General features: G+C 46.1%; 5 protein-coding genes and 1 pseudogene across 5 annotated transcripts; 3 read left to right on the forward strand and 3 right to left on the reverse strand.

Moving 5' to 3' along the window:
- The first annotated feature begins 3115 nt into the window (after nt 1-3115).
- Nucleotides 3116-4439, forward strand: LOC4344051 (peroxidase 2). Its single transcript, NM_001425692.1, has 2 exons — nt 3116-3369; nt 3468-4439. The coding sequence occupies exons 1-2, from the start codon at nt 3163-3165 to the stop codon at nt 4227-4229; spliced, it is 969 nt and encodes a 322-aa protein (NP_001412621.1). The 5' UTR covers nt 3116-3162; the 3' UTR covers nt 4230-4439.
- Nucleotides 4440-4977: 538 nt separating this feature from the next.
- Nucleotides 4978-10802, reverse strand: LOC107276326 (putative 4-coumarate--CoA ligase-like 8). The gene is made up of 4 exons (XM_026027232.2): nt 9759-10802; nt 5831-6378; nt 5489-5594; nt 4978-5350 (listed from the first exon to the last, which is right to left on the reverse strand). Exons 1-4 carry the CDS (start codon nt 10800-10802, stop codon nt 5219-5221), a joined length of 1830 nt encoding a protein of 609 aa, XP_025883017.2. The 3' UTR covers nt 4978-5218.
- A 419-nt stretch (nt 10803-11221) lies between these two features.
- Nucleotides 11222-13154, forward strand: LOC107281648 (BTB/POZ domain-containing protein At5g66560). Its single transcript, XM_066312725.1, has 4 exons — nt 11222-11245; nt 11466-11788; nt 12033-12512; nt 13145-13154. Exons 1-4 carry the CDS (start codon nt 11222-11224, stop codon nt 13152-13154), a joined length of 837 nt encoding a protein of 278 aa, XP_066168822.1.
- A 1642-nt stretch (nt 13155-14796) lies between these two features.
- Nucleotides 14797-16386, forward strand: LOC4344052 (peroxidase 2). The gene has a single exon (XM_015790116.3). The coding sequence runs from the start codon at nt 15045-15047 to the stop codon at nt 16077-16079; it is 1035 nt and encodes a 344-aa protein (XP_015645602.1). The 5' UTR covers nt 14797-15044; the 3' UTR covers nt 16080-16386.
- On the reverse strand, nt 16387-17745 carry LOC9269729 (peroxidase 2-like; annotated as a pseudogene).
- A 394-nt stretch (nt 17746-18139) lies between these two features.
- Nucleotides 18140-21503, reverse strand: LOC4344054 (uncharacterized). Its single transcript, XM_015791830.1, has 5 exons — nt 21244-21503; nt 19679-19993; nt 19412-19516; nt 19287-19334; nt 18140-18638 (listed from the first exon to the last, which is right to left on the reverse strand). The coding sequence occupies exons 2-5, from the start codon at nt 19943-19945 to the stop codon at nt 18399-18401; spliced, it is 660 nt and encodes a 219-aa protein (XP_015647316.1). The 5' UTR covers nt 19946-19993; nt 21244-21503; the 3' UTR covers nt 18140-18398.
- Nucleotides 21504-25304: the final 3801 nt, after the last annotated feature.

Below are 25304 nucleotides of genomic sequence, written 5' to 3' on the forward strand. Positions count from 1 at the left end.
AGGTTCAGGCCTTCTTATTCAAGAAGTAATACCGTACTCCTGTCCGGGGATGATTCCGCCGAGTGTGTTATTGATTGTATAAACTGGAAAAAAGAATCATCCCGAGAGGAACCCGGACCCCTCCTTATATAGGGGAAGGGATCCGTATTACAGAATACAGTCCATATCCTAACGGAATATGGAATTACAGATAAAATACAATTGTAACCGACTAGGATCCCGGGTATTTTCTTGACATACAAGTTTAGAATCTAACCCGAGTCCTCATAAAGATATTCTATCTATATTTGGTACCGTATATCCAGCTGGAATATAACCGCCATGTAGATATGGGGTAATCATAATCTCCACAATGTTGATATAAAGTTTGTCTCCATCTGATTTCGTATGAAAAAGTTATGTGTATATACGTGTTTTTTCTAAAATTTGCTCAATGTCTGCGGATATCTGAAAAAAATTCCGGATAGTTTCTGACCGTTTTCCGATTTTGACGGATAGTACCCTTACTGTATTCATTTTCGTTTCCGAGAAAAAATATCCGAATTCGTTTCCGAATCCGAGAATTTCCGGATAGTTCCGACCGAAACTATCCGAATTCGTAAAATGGTCCGGACGGACGGAAACTATGCGAACTAGTTTCAACCCTACCCGTACATAGCCATCCCCGGCGAGTCTTCCGAGCGGATGGAGGAGCGAGAGAAGGCCTAGAGAAGTAGAGGAGAAGTGTGGCGGACAGTGGGCCCTACCATTTTTCATTTTAATGCTTAACACTAATATGTGGGTTCTACGAGCTGACTCAGCCAGTCAACGGGGTTAAAGATGCCACGTGGAATAAAACCACCTCCGAAACAAACCAGGGAGTTGATTTGCAACGGTTTTAGGAGTTAGGGGACTGGTTATACCCGATTTGTGGTTGAGGGATGCAGTTCAACCAGGGACATGAGTTGAGGGAGACAAAATAAACTTATTCCACTAAAATAATCGACCAGTTTTTGGGCCTAGCATTCTACCTGGGCTTGGCTCCCCCTTTTCTTCTCCAAGATTCCATCCGAAATCTAATCTTGACGGCATCAGGCCTACATACACACGTAGGCCCGTGGTCCGAAACGTGATACCTCCCGATCGAGTGATCCAGATCCTACGTACTCCTTGCGCCCATTTCGATCCGTATGATCAATCGTCCGGCCACCTCACTGGAAGAGTGTGCGCTTGCAAGTGGCAACTCACATGCATCAGTCATCATCTATCACGGACCATTACTCCCCATACACACCTTGCAAATTTTCTTTGATTTTGGAGTTTGATTGGAGTAGTTTACAGTGGTCGTGAACTGTGTCAGTTTGGCTGATACCATCTGCCAATTAACGGTTGTTAATTAATTGCAAACATGCATGCATGTATGCAATTTAAATTTTCTGGTCTACTGATGCCGTAGCGAGCGATAAACTACTACTATAAGTCTATAACAAATTCGAGGATAATGGAGGCTAGCTTCTGCACTCTAAACATGCATGTTGTAGTTTGATCTGTAGAATTTGGTATAGGGTGCATCTTGTAATCTTGGACTGATCTGATCACTTTTTATTGGGACAAAATATACTATATAGAAAAGTTTTACCTAGCTGCGTATGAATCAGCTGTAGCGCCCGTAGGTGTAGCATAATTTTACACCATACTCTCTCCGTTACATAAAAAGCAAACAGAATGTGATATTCTAGTACAACAAATCTGAACAAGATATATCATATTCTATTCTATGTTTTCTATAGGACAGAGCGAGAACTCTGTGTACCCTTTTTTCTGTTGTAGGCAGGTCCAGCAATGTATCAGTACGGCATGTCTCAACAAGAAAAGTGAAGTCAGGGATGACATAAACAGGGGAACTGTTTAGCTATAGTCACTAGTGACATGAAATACTCTGAAATCTTATAGCGCCATTGTTTCGCTTATTCATATGTTTACTGGAATCACTTACTGGCAAATAAAAAATCATCTGTGGGAAAAGCTTTTATACACATATACTTAGTGACTCAAAAGCAATTGCTATAAAATAAAGTACGATGAAAAAAACAAATTCAAAATTAAGTTCTAAAATTCAAATTCTGGCTTATAAGCATCAGCATAATTAAGCCAAACAATGAGTAAAACTTTTGTTTGCAATAACGTGATGTTAATAAGAATTTATAGAAGTATTCAAATTCTCTGAAATCTTAGCACCTTTTCAAACAAACACAACAGCTCCTTCCTAGCCTTGAAGTGCGGATACCACAGTAGTGGTATAAACATATCCTTGATGTGCGGACATCCTTGGTACACGGCCGAGATATACTTTTTTTTCTCCAAAAAAACAAAATCTTTACTTAACACGGGCGGTCGATCGGTCTGTGCTCGATCAACTACAGAAATACCAACATGTAATTGTTATCTGGAATTAAGCTTCAGATTTAACAACTTGGAGTTCTTGACGTGCAAAACAGTTTGCTCTTTTCATCTCCATCTCCCCATCTTTTAAAAAAAAAATTGAGAACTCCATCTCCCCATGTTACCTACGTTTTTGGGCCGGGCAGAATTTATGAGAAGTTGCATCAGTGCTGAGATAGACTTCAGAGAGCTCCCCCAAAATTAATCTGCTGATACACTGAGACCCATTTGACTCTCATGGCGACAGCTAGTTATCCTAATTAATCAATCCCGGAATTATTGTCCGGAATGTGCTTAACATCCACCCCAGCAGAGTAAACAAATCAATGGCGGCTAAAACAAAAGCTTATCCTTCCAATCTGCTCGCAGGGTGTTCGAGCTTGAAATCAAGCCCATACTCCCTCATGCAGAGTCATGCAGTGAGACAATATAATACACATGCTCACATGCGACGCCGGATTAATAATTTTTCGATCGTTAATTATTTTCTCCTTAATTCCTAGCTCCAAAGTCAGCGAGCCTCGCATGCTAGCTGAGCTGTTCTTGCATGTGTTCTTCCCGCGCTGTCCGCGCAGACAAAAACCCTGCAAATTTCTTCCGGATTCCGACCACTAGTCTGTCACTAGCTAGCTCTCTGTCCATCTGATCGATTCGGATTTGTGCTATAAATGGACGTGCAATGGAGAGCTTAGCCATTCAGACAACGGTAGTGGAGTGTGTGAGTAGCTGAGGAGGTCGACCATGGCGGCGGCTAGGGTTGCGATGTGGGTGGCGTGCGTGTTGGCAATGGCGGCGGCGTGCCAGGGGCGGCTTAGGGTTGGGTACTACAAGCGGAAGTGCGCGCCGGCGGAGTACGTCGTCAGGGCCGTCGTCGGCAACGCCGTCCGCCAGAACCCCGGCGTCGGCGCCGGCATCGTCCGCATGTTCTTCCACGACTGCTTCGTCCAGGTACACAGATCGATCCGTACGTCCATGGCGATCCATGGATACGCAACATTGGTTGCCGCAATTGATGACACTGAGTGACAAGTCGTTCGTGGTTGCAGGGGTGTGACGCGTCGGTGCTGCTCGACCCGACGGCGGCGAACCCGCAGCCGGAGAAGCTCGGCCCACCGAACTTCCCCAGCCTGCGGGGGTTCGAGGTGATCGACGCGGCGAAGGCGGCGGTGGAGAAGGCCTGCCCGGGCGTCGTCTCCTGCGCCGACATCATCGCGTTCGCGGCGCGCGACGCCTCCTTCTTCCTTAGCGGCGGCGGCATCAGCTACCGCATCCCCGCGGGGAGGCTCGACGGACGCGTCTCCCTCGCCAACGAGACGCTCGCGTTCCTCCCGCCGCCGGTGTTCAACCTCACCCAGCTCGTCGCCAGCTTCCAGGCGAAGGGCCTCGACGCCGACGACATGGTCACCCTCTCCGGCGCGCACACCATCGGCCGCTCCCACTGCTCCTCCTTCGCCGACCGCCTCTCGCCGCCGTCGGACATGGACCCCGGCCTCGCCGCCGCGCTCCGGAGCAAGTGCCCGGCGAGCCCCAACTTCACCGACGACCCGACGGTGGCGCAGGACGCGGTGACGCCGGACAGGATGGACAGGCAGTACTACCGGAACGTGCTCGACAGGAAGGTGCTGTTCGACTCCGACGCCGCGCTGCTGGCGTCGCGGCCGACGGCGGCGATGGTGGCGCGGAACGCGGCGGCGCGCGGGAGGTGGGAGAGGAGGTTCGCGAGGGCGATGGTGAAGATGGGCGGGATCGAGGTCAAGACCGCCGCCAATGGCGAGATCAGGAGGATGTGCAGGGTTGTCAACGAGTAACTGTTAATTTCAGAGGAGGATGCATCTAGCTACGTACGTGCCATTTTGATTTGTTTTCTTCAGAATTCAGAAGCATGAATTGTCACATTTCAATATTATTTCGTTGCTTGATTCGAGATGATCTGGGGCAAATGTTGTATTTGCACCTGACGGAATTAATTGTACGCTCCATTAGAGATATGATCGAATAAAGTTTTTCAGTTTTTAGCCAGCCTCTCCATTCTTTCTCCAGTTGTGACAACAAGTGTACTTGTCTGGTCACTAGCTAGTGTATAATCTGGCGAATTAGCAAGGGAAAAAAAAAATCTGACAAGCACAAGCTGTAAATTTGACTAGTCGAGCAACGAGGGCTTGAACCCGAAATGGGCCCAGGACAGTGGAGAAGACCAGCCCATAACTTGGCCCATTGCGCTACGGTTGATGCGGCCCATTTCGCTCCGGGAGGGCCTAGGAATGAATCTGCTTCCTTCTCGGAATTTCGGCCCAGTCGCACGCTCTCCCCGTAAAGCCCGTACTTCTTCTCTCTTTTTGGCACTCTCGTCTAATTTTTACATGAAAATGGTCACACGAATTAACAGAACTGCTGCAGAGTCTGCCGATAAGTAGATGTTGTTTATTCATATACATTATTCCTTTTGCACACGAGTAGTACAATACAGATGAGTATATAAATTAGCAAAACGTCAGCACTTTGCTACGGCTAAAGGAAAATATATCACAATATTTCCAGAATAAATAAAACACCTCCTTCCTGAAATATATTTCTCACATTTTCTTAATAGAGAATACTCACTTTAGTTTAATTTTATATGTAGCTAATCATTTAGATTTAGCTGTTATACAATGTAATAGGTAAAAACTATAATGAGAATAGTGGGGTGACAGATCTAGAGATTTTTAAAGGAGTATAGATATGAGTATGACTGCACGTCCAGATAAAGATAATTGAACCTTTGGAAATTCATGGTGTTTATTCGTGTGATCATGGGTTACATCCTGCTTCGATGCAGGATAGACCCCTGTAGCAAGTTTTTCAGCTGGCGCCTGAGGATTTTGCCTGAAGGAGACCTTGGAATGGAGTCAACGAACACCACTTTCCTGATCTTCTTGTATGGCGCCACCTATATACATCATGAATTCATCCATGCTCGATTTATCAGAACTATTCAAACGGTTAATGCAGCGCAGCAAGGCAATCTAATCTGCATTTTAGCTCTGTCACTAATTGAATAATGATCTCCCTATACGTATATATGTACCTTGTTCTGTACAAAGGAAATGACTTCATCTTCCTGAAGATGGCCGCTGCCTTGTTTCTTGACCACATATGCCATCGGGATCTCGCCGGCCTCCTTGTCGGGATACCTGCAATGCTACACTTAATTAGCCATACATATATATGCAGAGTTGGAGAGTGTGAGCTGTAAATTATTTGTTTCACGTTTTAACTCTTTATACACATTTTGTCGAAAACTTTCTTCTCCTGTATTAGTACTAGACCACATGTTTTAAGCTATATTTAATAAGACTATTTTCTTAAAGTATTTAATTTATCTCTAAATCCGCTCAATAGTCTAAATCAAACAGAACAGTGTACTGACGGCGCGACGGCTGCGTCGTGGATGTCAGGGTGGGTGGCCAAGACGTCCTCCAGCTCGGCCGGAGCCACCTGGTAGGCGTTGCACTTGATCAGCTCCTTCACCCTGTCTACCACGTACACCAGCCCACGCGAGTCCACGTAGCACAGGTCACCGGTCCGCAGCCACCGCTCGCCGCCGCCGGAGACGGAGACAGAGCCGGCGGCGGCGACCAGGGCCAGGGCGGTCGCCTCCTCGTTGTTCAGGTAGCCTCGCATGGTGGAGGGGCCTCGGACCCAGAGCTCGCCGGTGCGGCGGGGCGGGAGGAGCTCGCCGGAGTCCGGGTCCACGATCTTGGCCTCCACATCCGGCATGAGCCGCCCAATCGAGACGCCACCGCCGCCGCCGCCGCCGCCGGTGCTTCTCTCCTTCACCTCCGTCGTCGTCGCTGCAACAGCGACGAACGTCATATCCGTCGATGACGGTGGCATTTCCACCTTGTCGATGCCGTTGTCGTTGTGCTGCAGATCGCACATGGTGACAATGCCCGTCGTCTCCGTTAGCCCGTAGCACTGCACATATGCATGTACAATATATGAAAATATTTATGTCATGCTTAAATAACATTTGATGATGAATCAAGTCACAATAAAATAAATGATAATTATATAATTTTTTTAAATAAGACGAATTGTCAAACGTTGAATAAAAAGTCAACGGTGTCATACATTAAAATATAGAATTAGTATATTATTATGTAATATCTTTGGATAAAAAATTATACAATAACCAAACTCTATATAATTTCTATGTTTTTAAAAGTAAGTATCTTAGAATTATTATTAGCCAAACTTTTAAATAGTGTACAAACGTTATGGGCATGTTTGGTAGTGCCAAATCTTGGGCAAGATTTGGTACTACCAAAATTTTGGTAGGGTAGAGTTGAAAATGTTTATTTGGATTGAAGCCAAAATTTTCTCATAAGAGATAAGTTTATAGGCAAAGCCAAATTTATGGCATTGGTAGAGTTTTAGTAGAGGTGTTTGGTTTGCTACCTACCAAAATTTTGGTAGGGCAAATTTTAGTAGGGTAGCAAATTTTGGTAGGGTAGCAATCTAAATTGGCCCTATAAAACATTATAGGAGGGAGTATTTATAACCGGATGGAATGCATGTGTCGTCATTGTTGATTTAACGTACACCAGAGATATATCAAGGACATGAAAAACTGTGAAGACAATGCGCTAATTACTCTATTTTCCCCTGAAGAGCACATGGGATGTGTACACCAGTGCCGCCCAATTAATAATCTATTAATTTTGAGTGGTATTTAGTTAACATGATGTCACGTTCGTCATCTGAAAATACGTCTAACATTGGGTAAGGAATGAACAGTACGGTGACATCAAGCAGTAATGGTAAGGACTGAACAGTACGGTGACATTGGGTGAATATCAGCCATCCATTTCGAGATGGACGGCTCTAGACCTAGGTACTACAGCGATAACCTATAGTACAAAAAATGATTTTAATCACACTTTCGCTACAGTGCTACACAGTACGCCTGCCACAGTGCTCTGCCCTTTTCTCTCACTGTACATGCGGCGCTGTACTTAGAGGGTGTGAATTAATCCGTGCAAGTTCTTGCTGCTACCTCTGTTCCAAAATAAGTGCAGCCATAAATATTCGTGTTCATCGTTTTGATCATCTGTTTTATTTGAAAATTTTATAAAATATATATAAAAAAATTAGTCACACATAAAATGCTATTCATGTTTTATCATCTAATAACAATAAAAGTAGTAATCATAAAAAATTTTCAAATAAGACGAACGATCAAACGTTAGACATGAATAGTGCTAAAACTGCACTTATTTTGAGACGGGGGAGTACAATTTTCAGCTTGTACGAGTATTTTGCTGAATTGTACCGACCTGTTTTTTCTAGAGTACTAGCTAGCTACTCCAGTACATATGTACATGGGTACATTTATTGATTCAAAGTGCATTAGATCAAGTAATGTAGGACTCTAATATTTTGTCTTAAGATATAGTAGAATCACGTGATGATGAGATGGAGGAGAGAAGCCACCCCTCACATATATGTAACCTTTACACAAACTCTTAGAGAGATCGATGAGAGTAAGATTAGAGAGATAAGAGTAAAAGACCAATGAATTGAAAACAAATAAAATAAGATTATTATGGTATATCGGGGTTAAATATTTCACAGATAATTTGTTGTATGTACTACTTTCAAATTAATTAATGAGTAAATAATGTAGATAAAATTAAAGTTAATCTTAGAACTTGCTCTTAGTGTACATATTAATTGTGTCACGCGAGCGTACATGTCACGGTTGATTTAGAACAGGTATTAATTGCACATACAAGTGATTTTGCCTCTCATAATTATATTTTAGGACTGAGGTAGTACGTAGTACCGTAATAGTAATGTACTGCATCTCACTAATTAGTGCATCGCTGAAATTAGATAACCGGACGAAGTGACATTGTGTCACCAAAAGGAAAGGGTAATTAGACAGCCATCACAGCCCTGAGATGACGGGGAAATTAATTAGCTAGCTTTAATGCAATCATATAATCCTTTCATCCTTTGGTCATAAATATTTATCTTTTAGATAAAAAATCGATCTAATAAAAATTCCGGCCATCATTTTTTTTCAGAATAAATTTACAAAATATCATAATTGAGCTTATAACAGTATGCTATAAGATTTACTTATATTTGCTAGTAGTAAATCTCATACCAATAAGTAGTTGCAGAATTAGACCAAGTCAATGTTGCAGTACGTATGACCGAGAATTAATGCAAATTAAAACTAGTTCTTTCATATATCTTCTCACAACCGAGAGAGAATAATTAATTAAGGGCGGTTCCTTTCAAACTCAAAAAGTAACTAACATAATGTCAGGTATCAGAAGATCGAATCCATCGATTACCGAGTGTTTCACAAGCTAGTGGCGATTTATCGTTTCCATCAATTAATGTGTAAATATTATGTCAATGATATAGATCAAATAATTTATAGCCAAAGATCTTTTATTTCACTATAGGTGGCATAGTTTCATTAGAATTGCTAGCTAATAAATCTATATGGTTTAACGCTAGTCAATAATAAATGAGAGTTTGGATTTATCGTATCACCTTAATTTCTCATTTTGATTTATTTTTATCTTCACCTTCATCTTTTTATTAACAAATTTATGACCGTGTGTGTCTTATAACATAAGCTAGAGATGTAATCAATTTCTATTATTAAAAATAGATCAAATAATATATATAATGCGATGAGCATACAGAAGAGAATCACACTTTTCTCTCTCAAAAAATAAGATAATACGTAAACATGGCAAATACAACCATACATCGTACAAGACGCATCAGAGATGAGAAGCTAATTAGTTATTTATTTATTTTCAAAGAACGAGACAGTATTGATATTAATTAGTTCCCACGCATCAAAGTGGAATCTCTGTTGAGTCTTCCATGCATTTGTCACAAAAGGGATCAATGAAGGTTTTGATTCGATCGACACAAAAAAAAATGTTTTAAAAAAAGTTCAGGAATGACTAGATTTTATGCAATTTGCATATTATAAAACATCAAAGGTCAACTGTATAGATGAATTTATGCAGTGACGAACATAAACTATAATAATTATAATTAAGACATGTTTTAGATTTCAATTTTTTTTTTCAAACTTATACTTTTCCGTCACACTGAACTTTCCTACATATAAACTTTCAACTTTTCCGTCACATCATTTAAATTTCTTCAAACTTTCAATTTTAGCGTGTACTAAACACAGCCTAAGTAAAATAAATCACACAAATTAAGTTTACTTTATTTTTGCAGAGAATTAAGTGTAGTCATTAGCCGTTGATTAATTAGGGAAGCAACTGTAGCAAATAGCCAGGTAGGATACGAACCTGGCCGAGGTTGACCGCCGGGAAGCAGCTGCGGAAGCGCGCCATGTGCTCGCGCTGCAACGGCGCGCCGGACGACACCACCTGCCGCAGCCGGAGACGACGCCGCGACGGCTCGCCGTCGCCGGCCGCCGCCGCGACCATCTTCACGACCATCGGCGGCACGACCAGAAGCCTCGTCACCCCGTACTCCTCCACCGCCGCCATCGTCTTCTCCACCGAGAACCTGCCGGGGACCACCACCGCCGTGGCGCCCAGCGCCGCCGTCCCCATCACGAACGACGAGAAGCCGAACATGTGGAACATGGGCAGCACGCAGCCGTACGCCTCGTCGTGGTCGTCGTACTGCTGCGGCTTCTCGCCGCCGCCGCCGCCGCCACCCCACGCGCGCTCCAGCGACGCGGCCATGGCGATCGCGTTGCCGTGCGTGCTCACCACGCCCTTGCTCCTCCCCGTCGTCCCCGACGAGTAGAACAGCAGCGCCGCGTCGTCGCGGCCAATGTTCGCCGCCGGCAGATCCAATGTCTCGTCGTCGTCGACCTCTGCGGCGACGTCGGCGAGGAGCTGCTCGACGAGGACAAGTTTGACGTCGGGCGCGATGGAGCGGAGCTTGGGGGCGAGTTCGCCGGTGACGAGCGCGAGGAAAGGCTTCGCGTCGTCGGCTTGCCGAGCGAGCTCGTCGGGCGTGAGGAGCGGGTTGGCGGCGGAGAGCACGGCGCCTAGGGAGAGCACGGCGAGCGAGAGCGCGGGGAAGTGGAGCGAGTTCGGCGACAGGAGGAGCGCGACGCGGCCGCGGCGGAGGCCGGCGGCGGCGAGCGCGCGCGCGACGCGGAGCGAGAGCGCGCGGAGGCCGGCGAAGGAGAGCGCGGCGCCGGTGGAGGCGTCGACGAAGGCCGGGCGGGCTCGGCGGCCGGGGAGGAGCATGTGCGGGAGGATGTACTCCGGGAAGGAGAGCGCGGCGGCGGCGGCGAACTGCGGAGGGTGGCCGCTCCGGTAGACGCCCGTGGCGGCGCAGTAGCCGGCGGCGAGGTGCAACTCCGTCTCCATCGGTGTGGAATAGTCAATGCGTTCAGAGAGAAAGCTCGGGTATTTAAAATGAGCGAATAAATGAGATGGAAACATGGTTAACGATTGAAACAAATCGATGACCAAATTTTGACCATCGAAATTCGCAAAGTCGATTTTTAAAACGTAAACAATTTGATTTGGCCCATTTCAGAAAAAAAAAAGGAGTTTGATTTCAGATAGGAAAAAGTACACCGAAGGTCCCACAACTTGTCATCGAGTTACAAAATCGTCTCCCAACCACAAAATCGTCTCTTAACCAAGCAAAACCGGTCACAATAGGTCATTAGTGGTTTTGACACAAAACCGTCTCTTAACCAAGCAAAACCGGTCACAATAGGTCATTAGTGGTTTTGACCCGGTTTTAGCTTACGTGGCGGCTGAGTCAGCGTAGGCCCCACATGTCAGACTGCCACATCATGAGTGTTTCTCTTTCCCCCTCCTCTGTCTTCCTCCTCCACTCTCTCTCTCTCACTCCTCTCGGGGCAGGCCGGCCGGCGGTGAGGAGGAGGTCGCCGGGGCGAGGAGCTCCGACGGCCGGCCGGCGATGCGGCAGCGGCGCGGCGGCGCAGCTGCTATGGCCGCTACCTCTCCGCCTCCAACGAACCCTTCCTGCTCGGGATAACGGGCCGCAAGGTGCTGCAGGCGCAGCCCCCCGGCGGCCGCGCCACCGACTCGTCGCTGGAGTGGGAGCCCGTCAAGGACGACGCTCTCGTCTACGTCCGCGTCGAGCTCACTGCCTGGAACGTCGCGCCGCTGCGGTGCGCGGCGGAGTACCTGGAGATGACGGAGGAGCACGCCGAGGACAACCTGACCGCGCGCGTGGAGGCCTACCTGGAGCAGGCAGTGCTCCGGCACTCCTGCGAGGCCACCAAGGCGCTCAAGTCCCGCGAGGAGCTGCTGCCGCACGCCGAGGAGCTCGGCATTGTCAGTCGCTGCGTGGAGGCCATCAGCATATTTACAAGCGGGTGATGAAAGTCGACAAATACGAAGCAACACAGACACAGAGAGACAGAGGCCTCTGCAAGTCTGAAGCTATACACAAACTGATAAATTCGTACGCATAAAAACACATCCTTACTGGCAAACGCTGTTGGTTTCTGAAGCACGAGAACGACAGGAGAAACGGAAGAGAGGATGACTGCCATTTCTCGGTACCACTGCCGTAAGAGTGAATTTAAATGAAGAACAAAACATGGATCACTTAACAAGTCCCTTTGCCACCACCGCGCGCTCGTCGGCCGCGTCGCGCTCCTGGTTCGACGACCTCGCCGTCCTCGGGCTGGACATGTACAGAAGGGTAATGGCTGCCATGGCGGCGCGCGCCGATGTGAGGACGGAGGCTAGGGAGAGTTGTCTCGTGTCGTACGCCAGGGGCACCATCACCGCCCTATCGAGGTCGATGCGGCGGCTTGCGTCGGCGCCGGCGTCGTCAGAGGTGGAGCAGAGGGACCTCCTGGAGGCGGTGGTCACCAGCGTCCCCACCGACAAGTGCTCGGGGCGCGTCGTCACCGCCAAGTTCCTGTTCGCGCAGCTGTGGACGGCGCACATCCTGCTCGCGTTGGACGCGGCGCTCGGGCAGAAGGCCGCGACGCAGCTGGAGCACGCCACGCTGGAGGACGTGCTCATCCCGAGCTACTCCGGCGGCATGAAGACGCTCTACGACGTGGACTGCGTCGAGCGTGTGGTCAGGCACGTACTCGCCGAGGAAGAGCACGGCGAGGCAGGGGAGTCGACCTCAGCCGCTGCAATCACCGAGGAGAAGCGGGGGGGGGGGGGGGGGGGAGGGCGCGAGCGATGGTGGCGAGCCTGCTGGCGCTGTGGAGTGCCGGCGTGGAGGGGGTGGTGGAGCGGGAGGGTCCCCAGTGATACGACTGGGAGGCCTACGACGAGCTCGTTCGCATGGTGGAGCGCGCCGGCCTCCGCCTCCAGATGCCGGCGTTCTCATGGTGGTGGGACAACGCAGCCGTCGCCTCCCTCACCTTCTCCCGCATCGCCGGCCGGCCGTCGGAGCTCCTCGCCCCGACGACCTCCTCCCAACCGCCTGCCGGCCCGCCTAGCCCCAGACAGGCAGAGAGAGAGTGGAGGGGGAAGGGAGAGGAGAGGGAAAGAGAGACACTCACGACGTGGCAGCCTGACATGTGGGGCCCACGTGGGTCTCACGCTGATTCAGCAGCCACGTAGACCAAAACCGGGGTCAAAACCATCGAAGTAAACCGGTTTTAATTAGTTAAGGGACACTGGATATCTGGTTTTGCGGTTGGGGGACGATTTTGTAACTCGATGACAAGTTGAGGGACCTTAGGTGTACCTTTTCCTTTCAGATATTTCTAGGCTTATGAGTTCTTTCTTGGGCAACAGGCCCAAATGTATTGGGCTTGCTGATGGGTTTATGGCCCATTCCTCTAGGCTGGAGTTTTTTTTTTATTTTTACATTTTTATTAAAAGAATTAAAAAGTAATTTTTGGTTTCAAAAATTTACAAATCTATACATTCCACATCCTCCTTTTTTTTTAAAAAAAAAACCCTCCAAAAGATGTTGAGGGGCCTAAATATAAAATTTCCAATATAGCTTGTTAACTCTATGATTTTGTAATTTAAAATATACACCATATAAAGTCGGATGAAATCAAACTTTATATCAAAATCGTAGAGCTCAAGGAGATATACAACTTTGTAGTTAACAATATCGTTTAGATGTCCAAATATTCGTTACAAAATTCAAAACAAATTTTAACAAAATCTCAAATCTACATTTCAAACGACATCGGATGGAGATCAACTTGGCAATCTGTATCATTATCATCGTATTACTGAGAGCAAGAACAGTAGTGTCAAAGAACTCTGTTCCGGTAAGCTAAGAACTAAACATGACTTGCACAGTTGCACTTGGCAAAAATGTGGTTTAGGATATGTCAAACATTTTTTTTTGGTAATATACATGGACTAATTAAAATGAACTTCCACTCAATAGTTTGTTTGCAAGCAACAAGACTGTCTGGTAGGGAGTTTTCTGCACGACAACACAACCCAATGGAAACGTTGGTTAGAGTTGTGGATGGTATGCAGTTTCTTGGCCTCTTGGGCATTGGAAAGTAAATTTTATTGTACCAAATCTCTGTATAAATAATGAGAAACTCTGAATATTAAACATTTCATTCATGTGGTTACTGAATCGACACCGCCACACCGGCTTCATCAAGCGGTTGAGATTATTAGCTGTTGCCAAGGGGATGATCAGTTTCAGTTTCAGTTAAGTCGGTGCGGTACAAACAGCTAAGCACGTATAATGATTGAAATGTATCTTAGCCCAATTCATCTGGAGTAGATACTTTAGAGGATGCATGTTCTTGACTTCTTGGTGAGGAAACCTCATTTCGGCTGAAGAAAACCTAGTTGGCACTTGGCATTGTCAGAGCTGACTTTTGTTCTTCTCTTCTGCATTTTGCCTGGAGTTCATGGCTAATCAGCAATGACACGGTTTGTAATCACAAGTTAATGTCTTCCCCGGTCGCTGTTGTTCACAAGGTGAGAGACCTTTCCTGAAACCAGCAGAGGGAGCTTTGCCGCTGTCTGAAGCAAAAATGTTAAGCAAGAAATTTAATACTGTTCAATTTGATTAAACTCACCGCTCTGCATAAATCACGGAGTACATGCATTATATTAGGCAATCACCATTTTGTAAACAAATCATGCATCCTGCCGGTGGCCATGTTGAATGACGCGTTGCTCTCCCTACTCTACGGATGTGATTATTGCCAGCGAATCTCCAACTCTGAAACTCTCAAGTTCAGTTTATCAGAGGGTTCGCCCACTGAAACTCTGAATTTCCGGAGACACACATGCAGACTTATCCAAGCAACATTCGCTACAAACACCTCAAATTGAACTCCCATATATAATTTCATCAGTCCAATAATATGTTAACGCGTTGTTAATTAAACCCCGGACAGATTGCATAATCACTGGAAAAGCAAAAGTCGCAAGTCAACCTCTGAATTATTGGCTCCCATGTTACCGTTCATGCTGGCTTAGCTTAAGCTAATCCTACATTACCACGCATCCAACCAACGAACTAACCATACAAAATCTTCTAACCACCGTACGTTCTCCTCGCACTATAAATACACAAGCTTCCCAAGCAACTGAAGCAAAAAAGCACACACAACTTCAGTTCAGTACTCGTAGCTGCTTCTGCATTTTTGCTCGATCGATTCATCAGCCATGGCGACTAAGCTGCTTGCTGCTGTGATCACTGTGCTAGCTTTGCTGGGCCATGTCATGGGCCAAGGAGGGTACGGCCCAAGCCCAAGCCCAAGCCCGAGCCCGAGTTCGAGCGGCGGCGGGCTCGCCGTCGGCTACTACGACAGCGTCTGCCCCAACGCCGAGGAGATCGTGAGGGGCGTCGTCAAGAACGCGGTGGCGCAGGACGCCGGCGTCGGAGCGGGGCTCATCCGCTTGCTCTTCCACGACTGCTTCGTCCAGGGGTGTGATGGCTCCGTCCTCCTCGACGCGACGGCGGCGAACACGCAGCCCGAGAAGCTGGCGCCGCCGAACCTGACGCTGCGGGGATTCGAGGTGATCGACGAGGCCAAGGCGGCGCTGGAGGCGGCGTGCCCGGGCGACGTCTCCTGCGCCGACGTCGTCGCCTTCGCCGCGCGCGACGCCACCGTGCTCCTCAGCGGCAGCGGGGTCGACTTCGCCATGCCCGCGGGGCGGCTCGACGGGCGCGTGTCGCTCGCCAGCGAGGCGCTCGGCATCCTCCCGCCGCCGACCTCCAACCTCAGCGCCCTCACCGCCAGCTTCGCCGCCAAGGGGCTCGGCGTCGGCGACCTCGTCGTGCTCTCCGGCGCGCACTCCGTCGGCAGGTCACACTGCTCCTCCTTCTCCGACCGCCTCAACTCGTCGTCGTCGTCGGGCTCCGACATCAACCCGGCCCTCGCCGCCTCCCTGACGCAGCAGTGCAGCGCGAACGCGAGCAGCGGCGGCGGCGGCGACCCCACGGTGATGCAGGACGCCGTGACGCCCGACGTGCTCGACAGGCAGTACTACACCAACGTGCTCAACGGCAGCGCGCTGTTCACGTCGGACGCGGCGCTGCTGACGTCGCTGGAGACGAAGGTGGCGGTGCTGGCGAACGCGATCATCCCGGGGCTGTGGGAGGGGAAGTTCAGGGCGGCGATGGTGAGGATGGCCGCCGTCGAGGTCAAGTCCGGCGCCGGCGGCGAGATCAGGAAGAACTGCAGGGTCGTCAGCTAATTAATACAATTGCATATATCAAGCCATATGTTTAATACATGACTGAAAAAAAAACCATTCAATTACGAACTTAAATTGAGCTGAATTTATACATTGGTACATGATTTAATTTATTGATTTATACCAGAAGACTGTATTGTTACTCATATTTGTTGTTACTGCTAAAATGTTACAGTAATCCGACATATTGTAGTATAACATTGTAATCTATTCTGTTGTTATACTCTTTTTTTTTATAAAAAAATTAGTACATAACAATTTGGATATGACATGCAAGAGATGAGTACATGTGCACCGGAGTTGTAAATTGACTTTCCCAAATGTTGCATGCAAATAGAATACCAAAGAGGATTTGGTACATTTTCATCCGAGATGACAGTAAACGCCAGCAAATGAAACCAAATTTGACAAAATTAATCAACAAATAAACACTTCTCCCCTGCAAGAACAGAACCAAAGCAAGCCACCAACCCAACAGTAGATCACTCGCTTCACTCTCAAATTGTTCTTCAGATCGTGGCACAAATTGTTCTTCAGATCGTCGCAATCGAAATAAAAAATGAAAGATGGATTGGAACGAGACCAAACGTCAGATCATCCATGGCGGCCACTAGCTTAGCTCAATCAGTAGCTCGCTAGTTGACGACCCTGCAGTTCTTCCTGATCTCGCCGCGGTGGGCGGCCTTGAGCTCGATGCTCGCCATCCTCACCATCGCCCTCGCGAACTTCTTCTCCCACGACGCCGGGAGCCGCGCGTTGGCGCGCACCATCCTCGCCGTCGCCGGGGACGACAGCAGCGCGGCGTCCGACGCGAACAGAACGCGGCGCGCGAGCACGTTCTTGTAGATCGAACTGGTTGTCGAGCGCGCGCGGGGTGACCACGTCCTGCGCCACCGTCGGGTCGTCGCCGGCGGCGGGGCTCGCCGTCGCCGGGCACCGCCTCCGCAGGAGGTTCGCCAGCGCCACGGCCATGTCGGACGGCGGCGAGGCCGAGGCGAGGCGGCCCGGCGCGAAGGAGGAGCAGTGGGAGCGGCCGATGAAGTGTGCGCGCCGGAGAGCACGACCACGTCGGCGGCGGCGAGGCCCTTGGCGGCGGGCCGAGCTTCTCCGGCCGCGGGTTCGCCGGCGTCGGGTCGAGCAGCACGGACGCGTCGCACCCCTGCACGCCACGGGGCGCACGCTAATCAATTAGCCGGCGAGCACGCACCTCGCCGTGCGTCGCCATTGGTGGATCGATGTGCTTAATTACCTCGACGAAGCAGTCGTGGAAGAGCATGCGGATGAGGCCGGCGCCGGCGCCGGCGTTCTTGACGACGGCCTTCTTCACCTCGGCCCTGACGAGGGCCTCCGCCTTGGGGCACGAACGCCGGTAGTGGCGCCGACCTCGAGGCCATGGCACGCCGCCGCGGTGGCTAGGAGGAGCAAGGCGCATGCGGCCACTGTAGCGGCAAGCTTAGCTCCGGCCATGGCGATCTATCCCTAGCTAGCTACTGAAGTGCTGCTTATCTGGCACCTTGCGAACATCCAACAACGGCATGAATTCTTTCATCGCTGCTAGCAGCCTAGCAGGTTTACCAGCCATGTAATCAGGCCCCAGGAACATCTGGGACTGCGACTGAAACTGGCCCATATGGCCCAAATCACAAGGCCACCGACGGCCTACCTAGATTCTGATTGCAATCACCATTCACTTCAGATTTGCAGCACTGCAGTTTTCGGCATGCAGCTTGCCAAGTTGCAGGCAGGGAGCGTCGAACGCTGTAAAATGTTCTGGAGATTCTGAATTTCTGTTATCTGATGAACTCTGAACTTCGACTCAAGGAGGCACAGGGCATCGCTTCTTTCTCTGACCAAAGGCAAGTGATTTGATTTCTTTTAGAAATTCAGTTAACATCACACGACTCAAACAAAACGGGTGAAAGCTGGAGCGAAAATGCAAAATGGAGTTCCTGTTTCTATCAAAGCAAGAGGGAAGAAAGGATGACAGATATATCTGAACTCTGACGAGGACGGGTGTTGTTTTGTTTACTGGCAAATCACCAACGCACTGGCATCAGAAATGCAAAAGCAACATCAACAACCGTACTGGATGCAATGCATCCATTTCGACGATCTGTCGATTTTTATTGAAAACCAAGTTTGTTTTCAGGCATGTTTAGAACAAGTGATGTAGTGGAATACAAGTGGCATCTGACCAAGAACACACTCTAAGCAGCCAATTTCCTCATAAATACACCCTTTGGAGCAAGACCAATATCATCGATGACAATACAGTTTTATTCAGCCTGCTTCCAATATTGAATTGTTATTTCTTTTTCCCTAGTTCAAGACAGCAAGAGCTTCAAGAAGGGAAGCAACAAAATGCATCTGGACCTCCTCATCGATCGTCAAGAACAGGGGCACATGTACAAACAGAGATTTGATGCCGTGTTGCTCTGCGAACCGAAGAGAATGATAATACACATAGTTGCATACAAACCGACCAGCATCGTCTGATGGCATTACATCGTAGCCTGTCTTCCGGAGTGACTTGGTCAACTCATTTACCGGAAGCGTAGTCTGGTTGTTCATGAAAAGTTCAGATAAATGTGATTAGTCTCAAGATCAACAGTACTCTCAATCCAAAACTTGAAATATCTGATGATTGACATTTTATTCATTCAATAATGCGCATATGAACTATCTTTGTTTGTTATCATACAGGCAACATATTCAAACCACATAAGTCCATTATGGTAGGTTTTAAACATTCCATTATGATAAGTTTTAAACACAAAATATGGGTATTCTGAACATGTGGGGAAAATAATAGGGGGCATTTGTGATATTATTTTGTAGAGAAGATCGTGCTGTAATCAGGCAATCACAGATTACCATTGTCCTTTTGAATATATTCCTAACTGATTTGTTCGTATTGAAAGAAATAGGAAGAAAAGAGATGTTCAATAGAACTTCTGAAAATCAAGCTCGCGTAGGTAACGTAACAGTGAAGAAAGTGATCGCAGCAGACCTATGGTGTTCTATTTGGCAGTTTGGACTTCTTTTTTTCATTCAATGGGAAGGTGTCTTGTGGGGTCATGGCCATTAGAATTATGTGGGGGGAAAGGACTAGTGAACTATGAAAAGATAATATGTAACTCTGCTGTTCGTAGCTGTACTTTCAACAAACATCCATTAATTTCCAGACAAACTTTTTTTAACTTGTACCTCTCTTGTCCGTGAGATGGCTCCATCCGATGGTACAATAGGAACCCTCTGCACGGAACAATCAAACCGGTAAACACAATGTCAAGATATATAGACAAAGATAAGTAATTGGACAAAATCACAACCTGAGGTTTCCACCCTAGCTCATCTGGACAACGGAAGGTGGCTTCGTTAACAGCCTGATTCTCAAGAGCAAACCTTGTTGCACCACTATTAACTCCAAAATGGATCTGAACAAGTTTCAAATGATAATTAGTTTGACTATTCGAGTGGCATTGAAGGCAAATAGAAACTTCCTTATTCTTTTTCTGATAGGACAGCATTGCAATACGCAAGGTGCTGACTGCATTACATCATTATGTAATATGGAATCAAGGAAGGTGGATACCAACCCAAATTACTTGCCCCTGAGCCGATGACCCATTCTCTCTTTCTGCAATGGCAGATTCCAAAACCTTATATAATGTGCCAAGTGCCCCCTGCCCTGCAGTTTCAAGCACTGTGCAGCTTCCAAGTACAAGGTTTTTCGGCAATCCTTTCTTTTCTACGAATGATTTAAGATTGCCCACAATTTTCTCAGTTGGGTTCTCAGCAACCCCATGGAACTTCTTAAATCCGGTAACATGGACAGTAACAACTGAAGGTCCTTCTGAACCCATTTACCCTTATGAGTTATGAGAGAGAACAGAAAACACTATCCCAAAAATCTGAACAGAACAAAGATCAATAAATGGATAAGTATTAGCAAGGCATAAACTACACCAGACAAAAAGCAGGATGTCACGACCATCACTGCATCATTATGAACTTGCTAAAATCCTAAGCATCAGGCAAGAAGAAATTATAGCGGGCAGTTTCATATGCCTCAATGAGGCTCCTGAGCATACAACATGCAGGTTGCAGGGAGGTTAACAGCAGGGCACACAAAAGGCTGTAACACTGTAAAAGTAAAAAATGTATGACCCCTAAGTAAATGTGAACAAGAACCAGATGATTTTTTTTATCTGCACAAGGACGACATTAAGAACCACAATCTCCAGAACTGATGAAGCAATCATTGTTCTTCCTTTCAACCAAAAAAAAGAAAGCAATCATTGTCCTAAAGATTTTATTAAGAAGTGAACAACTCAAGAAATAATATAGTCTCACAGAAGGCGAGAACAAGTAGGACAGGTAACCTAATGCTTTGGTTCAACCGAAGACAACCTTATCCAAATTCAACACTAAACAGTACAAGGTTGAAGGCTACATCACATATGTGATTTTTGTCTCTGCAAAACCAAGCCTGACCAGTGACCACAAGAACAAGAGCACAAAAATTGTTCTAAACAGCGAAGCTCCTACCCAGAAGAAACTAACAAGCAGGTACTTGTAGACTTGTGGTGGGTACTTGCCATCTAACTTTGCCACAACCAACTCAAACTCAAACTCACAAAGAACATAAATTCACTAAATAACCATCACCTATCCTATACGAATCGACTGAAACTTCCTGAAATCGATCTGCACCTATAGAAAATGCACGCAAAGAATCCTTTCTTGAAGGATGTTATGCTCTTAATAGTCAACTCCACGTCTCTACCGAAAACTTAACAGCGCAGAGGACCGCACAAATCCTCAAACCCCAATTCTCCAATCAAACACCAGGCAAGGCATGAACACACACCAACTGCAGCAAAATCAAAGAGGAAATTCACTCAACCCAAGAACCAATCCAGCCAAAGCGACCACCTTTGAGGCCGATCACCTCAGAATCGCACCCCCAAACCCCACCAAAAATCCACTGTAAGTCAGCAAGCAAAGAAACCACAGCCTACACGAGCATCCAACAACAAAAAAAAAAAGAAGAAGAAGGGAACGAATTGTGCACGGGCAAACACCACCACCCAGGTCCCCAACCATCAGCGCCCCCACCAAACCACACCATCCAAAGGCTCAAAGCACAAAAAGCTCTCACCTTGGGGATAACGCAGCAGCAGCGGCGGCGACGAAGAAGGAATCTCGTAGCAATTTTTCTCCTCTTTCTTTTTTTTTTCTTCTTCTCAGTCACCGCAAGAAGAGAAGAAGAAGATTCGGGGGGATGGAAACGGGGGAGTGGACGATGAGATTGCAGCGAGGGGAAGGCGGAGGGAGGCAAAGGCGACGCCTTTTAAAGCGCATCGCGCACCACCACCCAGTCGATGAGGAGTAGAACAGTCGAACTGCAGAAAAGCAATCGAGAGAGGAGGAGAGCGAGACGGAGGAGAGGTCTCTCGTCTCGTCGGGGCTGTGGCTGACAGGTGGGCCCCACCGCGATGCCAACGCCGCTTCGTGGACTCGGTGCAGCCGCAAGATAGCTGCGCACAACATACTACTGCATTGATTGACCGTGATACATGGTTGCATGCAAAAAAAAAAACACGAAATTACGGATACTTTAGTTAAATTATAAAAAAAATATAAATTTAAGATGATGTTTTATAAAACTATAGATTTAGCACTAGATTTATCATAGAACATATTTAAGGTGAAGTATCGTAAAACTACATTTTCAGTAATAAAAATTATTATAAACTACTACAGGTTTTGGAGTTTAAATCCTTAGCACTAGTGTTATGTTTGTGGGTCATAAACATCTAAGTTTGTGATTAGATTGACACTAATACAATAGTTACCTGCTCAGTTTTCTTTCAGATGGAAAACGAGCACTGTTAGTTTTTTTTTTCTTTCAAATAACTGATGGGGCAGTTTGTTTTTGGATATTATTCATCGTACAGAAAAAAAAATGTAATTATTGGCTTTTTTCTACTTGGTTTATTATTAAATGCACTTAAACATTTTTATATATTTGCAAAAAAAAAATAAAAAAGATGAATGGTGGAACATGTATCAAAATTCAACGACGCTGCCGTGTATTAAAAACTGGACGAAGTAATTTTATAGGGATTTAGACTGTATAATGGATATACTACTCATGTACATGTACATGTACAATGGATATACTCATGTACAGTAGCAGGCTAAATTATTTCCAGAAAAATCTGCATGTATATTGTATCATATCATATTCCGTTTTGCAGGTTGCAGATATAATAATTTAGCAAAATGCTGACGCCAAAGTTTGGCAAGTAGGAGCAGAGATAAGGCCACCAGATTCAGGCTGCAGCATTTGGAATTCATCCAAAAGGTTTGGTTCAGAAAACAGAACAGAACAGAATTGCTTCAGAAAAGAAAAAGGAAGAAGAAATCATGACAAAACCAGCGTACGAGCTTGACAGACTGAGCCCACGGCTCTCTGTTCTTGCAATCTCCAATGATTTGCAGCAGCTGCGCGTGTACTCTGCTTATGATCTTATGGTTGATGCAGAGGCCACAGATCGATCTCATATGTTTCTTATTAGTTCTCATGAGCAAGGTCGTTAAAATCACGATTCTAAATCGAAAGTTCTAAGTAGGATGACAATTATATAATTATATACATAAAAACCGTAAATTCTTCGTACAAAGAATTGTAGAATCACACACTTAAAAAACGCGAATATTAGGAAGAACCTAATATCGAATAATTAGAAGGGGTGATGCTTCAAATCCAGATCGTCTAGCCTACCATTTTGTAGAGCTAACCGGAAGACCTCTGTGTTAGATTAATGGGCTAGGCCCAATTAAATACTAATAAATTCCATTGGCCCACATTAAGTGCTATGGGTAATAATACCACATTGGAAATCTAAGTGAAGAGGTCTCAACTTAAATACGGAGCTAGTGGAGAGTCTCTGTTGACTGGTTGAGATGGTGCGCGGATAACCAGGCGGGCGCGAGGCGAGGCAGACAGCTGTTGCGCCCTCTTGTTTTGTAACGGACGGTAATAAACACGGAGAATTGATTTCGTATCAATGAACGATTGTTTTGTAACGGACGGTTACGGAATTAAACGTCGTGAATTGATTTCGTCGGTTACGGAATTAAACGCCGTGAATTGATTCCGTATTAACGAGCGCTCTCTTGTTTTGTAACGGACGGTAATAAACACGGAGAATTGATTTCGTATCAATGAACGATTGTTTTGTAACAGACGGTTACGGAATTAAACGTCGTGAATTGATTCCGTCGGTTACGGAATTAAACGCCGTGAATTGATTCCATATTAACGAGCGCGTCAGTTACGAAATTAAACACCGCGGTTGATGACTCCGAACGTTACTCTCGCGCTCGCATATATATACTCCGCAGCGACCAGAAAGGACTGAAGAAGTTCTTTAACGACTCTTGCACTTCGAGTTCCTCCTCCTCTGATCCTAAGCTGCAGAATCCTTCCCCGGTTCTGTTCACCTGCGCGCGCAGGTGTAAGGGACGAGCAGGTGCCTCCGGAACTCTGTCCACTTGAGAACTTGCACGGATAGGCGGGCAATCAAGTTTTTGGATAGCGCTTCAAGCGCGACTGCTCTTGTTCTTCGTGGCTACTGTTGTTGCATCGGCGCCTTCACCAAGATGTCAATGGAGATTGGAAACAAGAAGATGAACGACATCAACGGAGGCAATACTGCCTCAAAATCCAGCAGTGGGACGTGTTCTCGGGGTATACTTTCATTCTCCCGATTCTATTAGATGTTTCTTTGTTAATACTCTTCGCAATGGCAGCATTGCATTACTATGTAAATGTTGAAGCTTATTTCATATTAAGCATACTCAAGTTGTATACATCTAACACTGTCACTAGATCTACTCATATTACAAATGTCATGTTTATTGTCTTAATATTTTGGATTAAAATATGCCGAATTATGACCAAATTTCCAACAAACGTTTCTCATAATCACACACTTCAATTAAGATCGTACAATTGTACCATAATTTTGAAATTTTGACAGATCCATTGCCAATTTCTGATGATAACTACTCGGAGGCAAGCTTGATCTGAATCTTGTGTTCTTCAATCAGGCATTGCCAACCACCACCAAACATGTCCTGCTTCTTTTACTCTTTTGAACCAGAAGTAGTGAGCTACTACGAAGAACCAACCAACCTACAATAGAAAAGTGGATTAAAATAGTGTCAGTATAAAAGAAAGATCATTAACAAATAACAACCATAAAATGGTACACGCATCTTTGCTGTTGCTCAGTTGGATTTTCCTGAATGATTCAATCGTCTGTGCAGATAAGAATAGCCTTGTAGCCATCCAAGTTGGTCTCTTCTGACGTAGATGTGAGCCCAAAAAAAAACTGTGGAAAAAAAGGCAAAGCCCCCGGGATCAAGAAGTTCTCAATGGATTCGCCCACTGTAAAGTGTAAAGGCATTAAAAGGAGAGATATACAGCACAGATAGAAATGCTCGTTTGCATCATGCGAAATCACTTGGTTGTAACTTAAAGTTCAAACTAGGGAATTCGCTAAAAATATAACTGACTTCAAAATGAGAAACATAACTCTAGGTGCTAAAAACAATTATTAGCACCTGAAGAACTGGGAAGAGAAGCAGAGAAACGTTCGTACACTGAGAGCAAAGACGAACAAATTACAAATGCATCAAGAAACAATATGATACACAACTTGTTCTCCTGCTTATAATCTCCCTTTACCCTTTATTCTCTCTTTTTTTTTGGGTACTCCTAACTTTCTTGTGCTCTTATACAAACAAGTACCTGCTAATAATACTGTATTATATATAAGGACCATAATGTTTTCTAAGCAGCTTAACATAGTAATGATTATTTCTTACAGTTATGCCGTAGTTGCTTTTGCAAAGATTGTGATGGCATAGTACTAACTTCCAGTGAAATAATGCATATGTCTTGTACTCTTGTTAGAGATTGATGGAAGAAGAAAGCTCAAGAAAGGTTGTGAATATGTGCGTGTTTTTGCAATCTATCACTGTGGACCTTTAGTAGTCTTAGCCCTACTAAAGCGAGAACTGACGATTTATTTGTAGCACAACAATCACTTCTGTAAGATTCTGTATTTTGATTAAAAATAAAGCTGCTCCATGAAATGTAGTACTAGTGATCACAAAATGGTAGATTCTTTTTGTGCTTAGTTAGTT

The sequence above is a fragment of the Oryza sativa genome, chromosome 7 (genome assembly GCF_034140825.1).
Source record: "Oryza sativa Japonica Group chromosome 7, ASM3414082v1".
Lineage (NCBI taxonomy): Eukaryota > Viridiplantae > Streptophyta > Magnoliopsida > Poales > Poaceae > Oryza > Oryza sativa.